This window comes from Talpa occidentalis, unplaced genomic scaffold (assembly GCF_014898055.3).
Source record: "Talpa occidentalis isolate TD23 unplaced genomic scaffold, MPIMG_talOcc4v2.1 talOcc4.9, whole genome shotgun sequence".
Taxonomy (NCBI): domain Eukaryota; kingdom Metazoa; phylum Chordata; class Mammalia; order Eulipotyphla; family Talpidae; genus Talpa; species Talpa occidentalis.
In genome coordinates this window covers 10,839,126-10,850,998 of record NW_023605305.1, presented here as the reverse complement: position 1 = coordinate 10,850,998, position 11,873 = coordinate 10,839,126, and the positions used below count along the sequence as shown (strand labels likewise).

General features: G+C 54.5%; 1 protein-coding gene across 3 annotated transcripts; it reads right to left on the bottom strand.

The window, feature by feature from the left end:
* Window positions 1-214: 214 nt before the first annotated feature.
* On the bottom strand, window positions 215-7,805 carry UBXN10 (UBX domain protein 10). 3 transcript variants are annotated; one of them, XM_037499116.2, is made up of 2 exons: window positions 7,745-7,805; window positions 215-2,946 (listed from the first exon to the last, which is right to left on the bottom strand). In XM_037499116.2, the coding sequence occupies exon 2, from the start codon at window positions 2,929-2,931 to the stop codon at window positions 2,101-2,103; it is 831 nt and encodes a 276-aa protein (XP_037355013.1). In that variant the 5' UTR covers window positions 2,932-2,946; window positions 7,745-7,805; the 3' UTR covers window positions 215-2,100. The 3 variants fall into 3 exon arrangements, with proteins under 3 accessions (XP_037355013.1, XP_054547484.1, XP_037355014.1); XM_054691509.1 differs by lacking the exon at window positions 7,745-7,805 and adding an exon at window positions 7,376-7,431; XM_037499117.2 differs by lacking the exon at window positions 7,745-7,805 and adding an exon at window positions 5,027-5,097.
* Between the last annotated feature and the right edge of the window lie 4,068 nt (window positions 7,806-11,873).

Genomic DNA, 11,873 nt, shown 5'->3' with positions numbered 1-11,873 from the left:
CGACCTCAAAGGAGAGTGGGCGGCAAGATTCTTAGGAGCGACAATCGCTCCCTGTGCAGACAAGCTGCGGGCTTGGTATAGGCTGAAGGCACAATTTATGGGAAGGACAGGCAGGCGGTAGACTGGAGATCAGGTTAGTGAACGCCCCTGGCCTGAGAGTGTGGGAGCCCACGTCTCAGCCAGGATACAAGATGCACTTCTCCACGGACTCAGTTTCACACAAATCAGTTTTTATTGTATCATCATTTGTCCAAAAAACGTTTATTAAGATGGTTCCAATCTAGCTTTATTTGCATACCCTAAAATGTGTCTATGCTTCACGTCTTCCATTTTTCCCCACCCCAAATTCTAAGCTACGTAGCAGCAGCAAAGCCCTAAGTGCAGAAGGTTGCAACTCCTTCTAGCAAGCCCCACTGCAAGATGCTTTCTGCAGATCGCCTGCCTGGGGAGATTGCTGAGTCCCAGGTGGGCGGGACTTTATTCTTACCATAGAGTAGGTGTGCCTTTGTGGGAGGCTCTTTCCCGGCCTCCCAGATCCCAGATCGGAGGCAGAGTTCTGTGCTGAGTCTGGGTGAGAGGCGGCGTTCCTGTGCTAGGAGCTCCGGCCTGGTCCCTCTGCCTGCCGCTAACTGGGAGAGGCACCGGCTGGGCAGGCCCCAGGCACACCGCAGTCAGGATGGTGTTATGAAATTTTGGAAAACACTGGGAAGTAGCACATCCTGGAGTGACCTGAGATAGTGGGGGGTGAGGAAGGGGGTGCACAGGACAAGGCAGTGCCTCTTAGGCGGAGCCCACGGTGGGGCTGATCTCCTGGGCTGAATATCGATTTGCTGGAAGTAACCTTGCCAGCAACATTCCTTGTCTGCACAAGAAGCGCTTGTTGCTGAGACAGCAACATTGATACTCAGTCTCGAACTCTGTCCCTTCCGGGTACTGCACCTCAGTACTCAGCTCCATGGGGGCTGAGCTCGGGGGCACAGTGTTCCCTTCTCTGAATGGTGCTTTGGCCTCACACGGGCTCCAGATGAGACGTGGGCGTCCTGCTGAGCTTGCAGCACAAGAGAGCTTTGGCAAATTGTCTACGTCACCATTTCAGAACTGGAAAAAGACCACCGTGGTCTTCAGCACAGTGATGGGCTGAGGGAGCCAGACACTTGGGCACGTGGCCCCTGGGCAGGGGCGCAGCAGAGTGACACCACGTCCAGAGGACTCCAAAGCAGGGGACAGGGCGTGTGTTTGAAGTAGGCAAGACACTGAAACTGGGGGATGAGACACGTCCACACCCAGAGAGCCAAGGTGGGGCTTCAGGACAGATTGCTGCAGGCTCGTGGGCTCGGACCATTTTTTAGCAAAGGAAATCAGAGAACATTGGCTTTTCTCATAGAAAGCAGCTACTGAAAGTTGGAAATCTGCTCAGTCTCTATTTAAAAGTAGCTACAGACTAATCCATGGTGGTGAAGAGATTTGCTTTCCAGCTCTCAGACTGTTTTAGAAATGCCGCTGTATCGGGGGATTTGTTTTAGCAAAGGCCTGTGCTTTCCTTCGAAGCCGCCTCATAAAAACAGTTGTCCCCAAGAAACTAGCCCCCCAAGCCCAGCACAGGGGCTGCTTCCAAGCAGGGCAACGCCTGTTTCCTAAAGATACTTGCAAGAAATGCAAATGCCAGCTTGACATTTCCTGAACCCTGGTTATTTACCAGACTAGAACCTCCTCTGGGAAGTGTCTAATCCTGTATCGAATACAGAAAGGCAAGCCGCTGGCTTCAGGCGTGTGAGTCCATTGTGAAGACAAGCCGTCCCTCCAGAAGGACCCAGCTCTTGCAAGGGCGCCCTCGTCACAGCTGTTTCAGGGACAGCCTTGGTAACGTGCCAGCTCTCTCCACAGGTGGAGAGAATTTAACAGCTGGAAGCGACTCTTCGGAGCTCACTCGGGGCATGTGCAAATGTCATTGCTTCGGAGGCGAGACTCTGAAGATAGAGTCCGGGGAATGATGGTGGCACCAGGTTCACATGGCACGTGAAGCCGAGCGGCCTGGGAGGCCTTGGCAACCAAGCAGGCTCCTCGCTCAGAGACCGGGAACCTCAGCAGGTGGCTGCAGACTCAGGGCCAGCCCTCCCCATCTTGCTGCGAGATGCCCAGCACAGACTTGTGGGGGATTCTGCACTCCTGCAGAGACTTGGAGAGGTCAGAGAAGCATCTTCTGGGCACCTCCATGGTTTCAATGCTGCAGTGCTGGTAGGTGGTCTTGTTCTTGTATTCGGCCACGGCAACCACGGTCTGCAAGTCGTCAGTTGGCCGGAAATGGCGGACAAACCTGCGGCCTGACGGTGATCGGACAGCAAGCAGCAGCCTGGGCTCTCGGTCGGATGGTTCCTCCAGGTCTCCGGGCCTGGACGAGCTCTGTCTCTTGGTTCGGACGATGAGTTTCCTCTCCAGGGAACAAGCTTGTGGCCTGGAGTCTTCTTCACTGGTCTTCATGGTGCAGGTGTCCTCTCGGTAAAGGGCCTGGACGCTGCTCAGCTGCAGGGAGCCAGCCTTTTTAGCGACTGTGTCCACAGCCCCCTCCTCCAGCGTCTTCCTGTTGATGGACGGAAGGACTGGGTATTTATTGAGGGAGGAGGAGGCCCCCACTGGCGCCAGCTGAAGCAGCTCAGGGATCTCATCCGGAGCGCCCTGATGTGGAGATCTGGGTGCACAGGCTCCGGATTTCTGGCTGCTTGGCAACTCGCAGGGAAGGGCTGAGGGTGGAGAGGAAGGCGTGTGGTGGAAACCCTGGGGCTGGTGCAGACTCGGCCGGGTTCGTCCCTTGGCGGACTTGGGCCTGATGACGTGCATGTTAAGCGAGTCTGGCTGCCAAACGAAGCCGTCCACAGGGCTGTTGCCAACAGGGCGCTCAGAGGGGGTTATGTTCACCGGGCCGTCTGTGGCCATTGCGTCTTGACACAGCTAAGGGAGCAGGGGAAGAGAGGAGGCCATGGGTTAGCTTCCTGCCAGGGCTTCTGGGTCCAAGTCATTCCCTCCCCAGGCGCCAGAACAAGCACCAACCCACCATAGTAGGGGGCGGGGCAGAATTTTCTCTGGATTTCTGCTTCTGGAGAGGAGCGCCAGCTGCAATGCATTCATTCATTCACTCATTCATTCATTCCAGGCACTTGGAATATATCAGTGAACTGACGTTCTTGCAATTTAATACAGTAGGGAAAGACAGGCATTAAACCTACAAGTAAATAGTTTTTATAAAGTAGTAATTACTATGAGTAAAATAAACAAAGTGTTGTACCAGAGAGTGACGAGGGTGGTGGGTGAATTCTTATTCTTATTGGGGGAGAGACCAGAATGAGGAGAAGGAATAAGCCACGTGACACTCCAGAGTGCGGACGCTTTGCTGTGGACACTTTCCAGCTTTCTGAGCCACATGGCCTGAGTTCCACCCACTCACCTCTGCCCTGGTTGCACAACAGCCATGGATGCTCCTTGATCCAATGACCGTAGTGTGTTCTGATAAAACTTTATTGACAAAGAAGCAGTGCAGCAGGTCTGGGTTGCCCACACTTAGTCTGCAGATGAGGGAAGGACCAGGGACAGCAAGGGGCAGGGTGGAGCTTGGCACACTCCAGGGCCAGCCTGGCTCCCAGGCGGGGCCCTCGCTGGAGCATGGCCTGTGCTATATGCAGATGTGCAGGCAGAGAAGGGAGACTTGCCAGCAGCTGGGTGCCAGCAGCTTCTTTACTCAAGAAGGTGACAGTACCCTGCAAAGCTACCAAGGCAGGACAGTGGGCTCAGCTTCACTCAGAGCTGAGTGGGACAGATGCTTCTGCCTCGGCCTGAGCGGGCAGAGGTGGTCTCTGGTTCAAGATCAGGGCTCAACCATGCTCTTCTGTAAAGGGCCAGACAGTAAAATATTTTTGGCTTGGCAGGCTCGACAGCTTGTCACACTCAGTGCTGCCCTTGGGGTTCAAAAGCCGCCAGAGACAGAATGTAAACAACAGGTGTGGCTGTGTCTTGATAAATCTTCATCTACGGGCACCGGAATTTCAATCTCCTATAATTTCCATGTGGTTCAAAATATGATTCCTCTTTTGATTTTCTTCAACCATTTTAAAAACATAAAAACTATTCTTAGCTCACAAGCCATACAAAAATGGTGGGGGGTAGCTCTTGGCTCGGTGGGCTCTCACTTAAGGAACCCAGTCCTAGACCAGCTCCAAAGGGGGGGCTCTGGGTGTCTACTTGGGGGGTGTCTCTGGGCACATGATTGCTTTACAGCAATCCTGCTACTGAGGACGGGCTGGGCGTCTCTCCCTGCACTGACCCCATTCTGTCTCTGCTAGCCTTTTACATTCCTGTCTTCCCAGAGCCCTTGTAAATACTTTCAGGGGCTCTCCATTTGGCTCTCCTGGGGGTACTCATGAAATCACACAGAAGCAATGTTCTAAAGCCTGGTGGGAGGCCTTGGCATTTCTCTGGGCAGGCTCAGAGCTCGTCTCCTCACTCACTGCCCTCCCAATGGCCCCCCTTTCACTGAACCTGGGTGCCACCACCTCCTCCCATCTGCAGTTACATCATTCCCAGGACACGACACCTTCCTGGGCTCCCTGCGGCCCTCGGAATCCTGACCACCACAGTGACTGCTGGTTCCCACCCCTGGGCTGACCAGGTCTCGCCCAGCCCTCTGGTACTTTTGCAAGGCCTCACAGCCCCAAGCAGCAGCATGCTTAGGTGCAAAGGACACAGGACCTGCTATCCTAAGACCTGGGTTCTACTTCAGGCCACATGGCCGAGGACAATCATTCTGCACACGACTTTCCTCATCTACCTATAGCTTTAGTTATGTCACCTTGAAGACATTACTCTCGCGCCTCTCAACAGCATTCTCTTGATTTGCTACAGGAGGCTAACGACATGGAGTGATGTAGGGGAGGCCATAGCACGAGGCCCGGTGCATCATAAACGCGCAGTAGATGGCAAAGTGTTCTAAGCTTCTGTTTTGGGTTTTCTATTTGTTTAATGCTTTCTACTATCTCACCTCTAAAAGTTGTAGCTGGTGCTTAGAGCTTCTCCCCGGGGTATCCTTGGTGGTTGCACACCCCGTCAACTCTGCCCAAAGGGTGAATCCGGGGACACATGTCTGCCTTGCTCACTGCACAGAAATGCTGGGAGGCTGACTCGAGCTATCGCTGCCTGGGAAATCGCCTTAACCAGCTGAAACAAAAGCTTCCTAATAAACCCCTTCCAACTTTGATCCCATAGGCACTTCAAATTCACTTATTCCAAGCCACCTTCCTTGCACACCCCTGGATGATACCACTCAAACCCTTAGCTTCCATCCCCATTCCGTGCATATTCCTACCATTATCTGCTTTAAAGGGAGTATCCTCTCCCCCCACCACAAAAACCACAACCAAATGAAATGCAATCTCCCCTGTGATCTGAGGTCTCTTGATGCACAGTCTCGAATGAAGTCACCCTCTCTTTCCCAGCTTAAAGGCCTCCGCTTTTGCTCCAAGTACTCACAGACGGAGTCTCTACACTCTGTCTCCACTTCTCACTACTCTTTCACACCCAATCTGGCTGCTGGGAGCCCAGGAGCCTTCTCCTTGGCATCCCCCACCCCGCCCATTGCCTTGTTAATTTCATCTTTTTTCCCATGCGCTGTGAAGAATGTGTTTTCTCTCCCCTCTTTCATTTTCGTTGAGTTCTCAAGTCCTTCCCTGGCACTTAGGCAGCTCTGCACTTCAACTCGGGATGGCACGAGGTCACCATTGCCCCACCGTCCTGCCAAAGACAAGCTGGCCCCGCACTCCCCCCTTTGCCACCTCCCCTCTGGCGGAGTGGCTATTAATTTGCCACAGCTTCTACAGAATTTATCACAGACTTGGCTTCTAACTCCCACACATGCCTCAGGAAGGTTTAACTGTCAGTAAGTTTGGTAACTTAGAAACCTCTTCCTTAACAATTTTGATGAGGAGAGTCATGTGTTCTCACAGGCTCTCTGCTGGATTATTTTTAACAGTCAAACTTGGGTATGTGCATGCACTTTCTATACCTTTCGGTGCTATATAATTACCCGTGTTCAGGGGGTGTCCTGTTCAAGACACCCTGGTCATAAGATAACATGACTTCGAGCTATCGCGGAGAAAAACCTCAATTATGACTAATGCCTGGAGCCCACTCATGGTTATTTAGAGACTAACACCTCCTTCAGGTAAAGCCGTTCCATCCAACCTGCTTTCATAACCCACTGCCTCCCCCCGCGTGGCAGGACCATCTGTCACAGGGGCCATCACCATCTCTCCCAGCAGGCTCGCGTGGTGGTAGTGCTGGTGGTGGCGAACAGGTGTTGAGGGACCTGGGCCAACAGTGCATTTCTATTCACACCATGGGTCCTGAACTCTGTCTGCTTCCTCCCACCCCTGCCTCCGAGCCCAACACAGGGAGGCTCTGCAGCACCCACTGCTATCCCTGCTCATCTGAGGGCACCACCTCCAGGCCTGGCAGCTCTCAACCTCAAAGTGACTTAACCAGGTATAAGCACAGGACTCCAGCAAGCTGCCAGCTGAATAGGCAAGTGGCCTGTTTACCTAAACATTAGCTGCACCCTGGAGGCCTGCTAGGAGTCAGGAAACAAACACTGAGAACTGTTTCCAGGAAGTCGCCAAGAGGGCAGGTGGCCGTTCCTTAAGGTTAATTGCCAAATCACTCAGCAAAAGGAAAGTCTGATAGGCACTGAAGCCATATTTCTGCCCCCCAGGGGTGCAGGTCTGACCACAGGGTCAGACCTCCCTATTTGCTTAGAACCCAAATCTAAACCTACAGCAAATGCAATAAAATATACCCACCCACATGCCATCTGCTGTATATACCAACGATGCATAGACTTGAACTGGTCTTTTAAAAATGTGTATCGATTAGTGCAAACCCCCACACCTCCTCGTGAAGCTTTCAGGATGAAAACCCTCGCAAGAGGCAACAGGAGATGGTAGTTGCCCTGAGAATGAGAAAACTTTGGTCCTATTCCCAGCACCCCCCACCTCTCCGGGGACTAGCGGTCAGCAGGCACTGAGCTGGCCCGGGGTGGGTGGAGAAGCTGGGCCGCTAGCCACCGTGACCAAAGGTGTGGGGAAAGAATTAAGAATGTGCCCACAGCCTCTGCAGCGCCGGTTCGTTCCCCAGCCAAGGGTCCACAAAAAAAAAAAAAAAAAAAAAAAAAAATTGAGACTGATCTAACAGCAGGGGGCGCAGTGGGGCGGGGTCGATGGAGGGGGACAGCTCAAACATTTCCAAGTTTCCTGGGGGCCGCTCTAGCAGGCAATGAGCTCAAGCAGCAGCAGGAGGCATTTGGGGGAGAGACAAGCAAGTGAGAAAGTGAGTTGACCTGGATGAAGGAGCACAGGTCTGGGGAGGCTCAGCCCGGTCCAGGTCTTTCTGTGGGGCCGGGCATCCTTTTGGCCCTCTGGGTCTGTGGCCCGGTCTGTCCAGCCCAGCCAGGAGGACAGGGCCCTGCGGCTTCCTAGCCCCTTGCCTTGCGCAGAGCCCCAGTTATTTCCGCAACGAGGACCTCTGGGCAGGTGGCCTTTGCCCCTGGGGAGTAGCCACATCTCCCAGGAGGCCCCAGTCCTGTTTCCCTGGCTTCTCCCCTGGGACAGGGTCTAGGGAGCCCCGCCTTGCTGCCTGCGGGCTGGGGTCTGGCCTCTCCAGGCCCCTTCCAGTCCGCGGGGGTGGTGGCAGCTCTCCACCTGCTCACCTTGCGGCTCGCTCCATCCGCTGCCCTCTGCCGGCTCTTTTCCTCTGGTAAACAGCCCGGGTCTCCCGGGCAACCGCGCCGGTGGGGGGCCACGTGCTTCCTGTCAGACCGGAACCGCCCAGAGGAGGGGGGCGCTTGGAGGAGTCTCCAGGGAGGGCACCCAGAAACTCTATTCTGGCCTCGCCCGCCTCTGCTCCTCTTCCTCACCTCACCTGCCTCCTTGCTCACCTCCTGGGGAAGGCCGCTCCCAGGAGCAGGCCCACCTGGCAGGGGGCTGGGGTTGGGAGCGGTCCTGCCTGCCTCAGCCGTGACTTTGGTCAGGCCCCGACCCTCTCGGTGTTGCTGGTGCTGGTGAAGCTGCTGGGCGACTGCCCGCATGCCTTGGGATCTGAAGGGTACCTCTTAGGGCCTCTCTCAGAGTTTGGGACCAGTTGTCTCCGTATCGGTCCCCAGTTCCACTGTGTCATTTCCCGTCAGCCTCCCCTGCTGGGGCCACACCAGCAGCCTCCTTATCAACATCCTCTGCCCTGCAGCCCTCCTGACCAGCCTCTCCCACTCCCAGCAGCTCCAGTCACTTCGGCCAATTTTCTCCTGTATTTTCTGAACAGCCAGTCCATTGGCCTCCGCTTTCTCCCTGCCTGTCAAACTGCTTCTCCCCTTTCCTGTCCAGCCCATGACCCACGACCTCAGCCATCCCTTGAGCTGCTGTCCCCATCCCTCCCGCATGATGATGAAACCGGCCACCCATGCCAGGCCCTCTTGACCGGCCATTGACACTGACTTAGAGAAGCTTGTGGTCTCCAGCTTCAAGCCACCCTCCACCCTACACAGCCAGCCACCTCCCTCAGCTCTGTTTCTCCTCTCTCCTCAGCAGCTGTTTCAAGCCTTGTCCCCTGTCCATCCTCTTCCCACTCAGAAGATAACCTCACTCCAGCTTCAGAGGAAAACCAGAAGTCATCCTATGGAAACACTCTCAGCTTCCTGTCTGTGGATCTGCAAACTTGGCTACTTTTGTCTCCTTTTCTCCCCCTGATTCTGTCCAAGAAGCTCCTCCATCACCATCTTGCCACAGAACCAGGCATGTGCACACACACCCTCGTGACCCTCCAGCCGTCACTCCTCTATCCCCTCTACCTGGAAGATCCCACGCCCCCCCCTCACACCCCTCCTCCCTTTCCTCAGCCCGATGCCCACTTCCCAGTCAGGCCCCAACTTAAGGATGAAGACCCTCCCCCCCCCCCCAGTGGAATGAGAAGAGCCCTGAAAGGAGTCTGCCAGGCACTGTTCTAGACTCTTGGAATATGCAGATCAGTAACATTAGTGCACATTCAAGAACCATATCTTCAGAAGGAAGAATCGGGATTCCATCAGGGTTATTGCATGGTTGCAAACTATTTGCTGTCTTGTCTATCCAGGATACGTGGACCCAGATTACAGTCGGAGCACAACTCGGAGCCCCCTTCAAGACAAGCACAGTTTGTTTAAGAAGACTCGTCGTGCACCCACAAAGAATTATAAACGAGATTATCTTCAATACAGCTTGAGCCAAGGGTGGAAGAGCAGGTCCAGGCTGGATGTGGTTCTGTGCGAAATGATTGGCACCAACGGGAAGTTCTTTCAGAGCTGGGAAGGAGGGGTGTTTCAGCGCTGGTTTTCTGCCCATCTCAGAAAGGAAGCTCCTGACCTGTGGACACTGCTGGTCAGGGCCTGGGTGGCCCCCTCCTCCTCCCTGGACATCCAAGGCGGCATCTGAAGCCCAGGAGGGTGCAGGAGGTGGTGGATTTAGGAGCTGATGGTTTTGCAGCTCTGTGCTGGCGGCCTATTTCTTGTAACCGATTTGTCAGAAATATCTAAGCAATGCTCTTCAGTCCTTCAACGCCCACCCAAAAGAGATTAAAGTGGATTCTTCATCAGCTATTTTCATATCACCTAAGAATTATGCAATCTTTTGGAAAATCAAATCGGCTTCTCACCCCCTTTGCAAGTGTGTGTGTGTGTGTGTGTGTGTGTGTGAGAGTGTGTGTGTGTGTGTGTGTGTGTGTCCCCACATGGGCATGCAGCGAAATGGTGGTTCTGCTTCATACTCAGCTGTATGGGCCTTTTGCTCCCCATGCAGCATGATGCCCAGCCCCAGGGAGGAAGGGAAGGCAGTGCCAGTCAATCGCCATGCCCACCTGCCTTCGGCTCCCCTCCTTCTTTGAAGAGGGGTCTTTAGATGACGAAACCTATCACATGTGGCCTCGGGCGCGCACACACGGGGGATTCTCAGTAAATGGTCAGCGGTCTCGGCCCTGCCGGCTGAACTGTGGCCTTCCTTTCCAGCCACACTGTTCACTCCCCAGCTCTCTCCCGGCCTCCAGACGGCTTTTTCCTCAAACGCACCCTCAGGGCTCTCTGGAACTTCGGCCACACCTGCCCCACCATGCGCCCTTCCTTGAAGTTGATCCAAACCTACTGACCCTTCAAGGCCCATCTTCAGAGTGACCCCTGCCCTGAAGGCTTCTCCAAACATCTCTCCCCCCAGCTCACGCGCTGTTGGTGCAGTTGGAACAAGCCCGAGCGGGTACCTTGCACCTTGCAAGGTCGGTCCTTTTAATCGTCATGACTGTCTCTGCAACGGCAGCACCGGCTGACCCTTGGGGCTCCTAGGTGCAGGGGGTTTTAGAACCCCAGACCAGCTGGTCCCACAGCCCGCCCCACTCCCAAACCCCCCCCTCCCCCCCGCCTGCCATTCCTGCAACGCACTTGGTCAGCGCAGGCTCACCGGCAGGGGCATGGCCGCTGAGTCCAGGGCCTCACCTGCCAGCCGTGGCCTTTCGGGAACCCACAGCTTGTCTGGAGCTCAGGTTCACATCTGCAGTGTGGAGGGTGAGGAATGGGCTGTTGAGGGGTGAAGTGAGATGAGGATGTCAGGGGCTTTGGCAGAAAAGCGCCTTTGGGGTGTTACAAGCCCCTGGAGGGCAGGGCCCGGCTGGTGTCAGAGTGCCCCTCCCTCACACGGTGCCTGCTTCGCGGTAGGGGCTCAGCAGATGAGAATGAAACGATAATGATGGTGACTCCGATGCCAGGGCTGCCTTTTCTACTGAGAGATCCAGCAAGTTGCCACTTGGTAGCCTGCCCCACCCCCGCCCAGAGTATCTGGCTTGAAGCCTAAATGGCCACCCCTCCTTCCTCAAGGACTGGGCCTAAGGCAGGAGTCCTGTTTCTTAGCAACTTGTCCCCAAAGAGCGTCTGGCCTCTTTCTGAACTAGAGACTTCTGGCTTTGGAGACTGTTCCACTGCCCGGCTCTGTGTCCTCAACACCACTGGAAACGAGGGTTGAGATCATGGGTGAACTCGAAGCAGAAGCTGAACTGGGAGGGCAAGCGGCTGGCTCAGTTGCTTGTGCCTCCCGATGAATCAGCTTCCCGAAGGGACCTGCAAGAAATAAGTTTCCAGATAATGAAACTCACCCTTTGAAACACTTCAGTTTTTAAATTAAAAAACTTAAATTTAAATTTCCCCCATGTTCTTGGAAAATCTCCAAAACTGTGTTGCCTATTTCCCTGTTCTCTCCAGCAGGATGTGTCAACCACAGTGACTCCCCTTGGCTACTGTTGACCAAGTACTTCCGCCTTCACCTTGGGAGTTTGCTGAATCTTCCTGGCACTCTGTGGGGGGCGAGGGTCATTACTTCCACAAGACTGAGGAGGCAGCAAAGGCTCAGGGAGCTTAGAGAGCTCTGTCTGGAAGGGGTGCCCCCCAGCCCACCTTCCCAGCTTAGAATCCTGAGTTATTTGCCCCCCACCTTGAGGCCTCTTGCACAACATAGCCTTGCCTTGGTGACTCAAGTCAGCGCCTATGCCGCCACTGTGGCTGGGGTCCTTTGCACCTAACTCTGTGGCCCAGGTTCAAAGACTCGCTCAGTTGCTTTAATCAGTCCTCTCGCTACTAAGCTAATCCTCTGACTTCATTCCTGTTCTCCTGCTGGGTTGGAGAAAAGAGGCTGGTCCCTTGCTAGAATCGTGTCTAAAATAAGAGGATGGGGCATCTGCGGGTCATTTGGGTTTTATTTTCTCAGCTGTGTTTTGACAGGTATGGCCCTCGACTTTGACAACCCACAAGTAAGCAGGAAAACTACTAAGGGGGT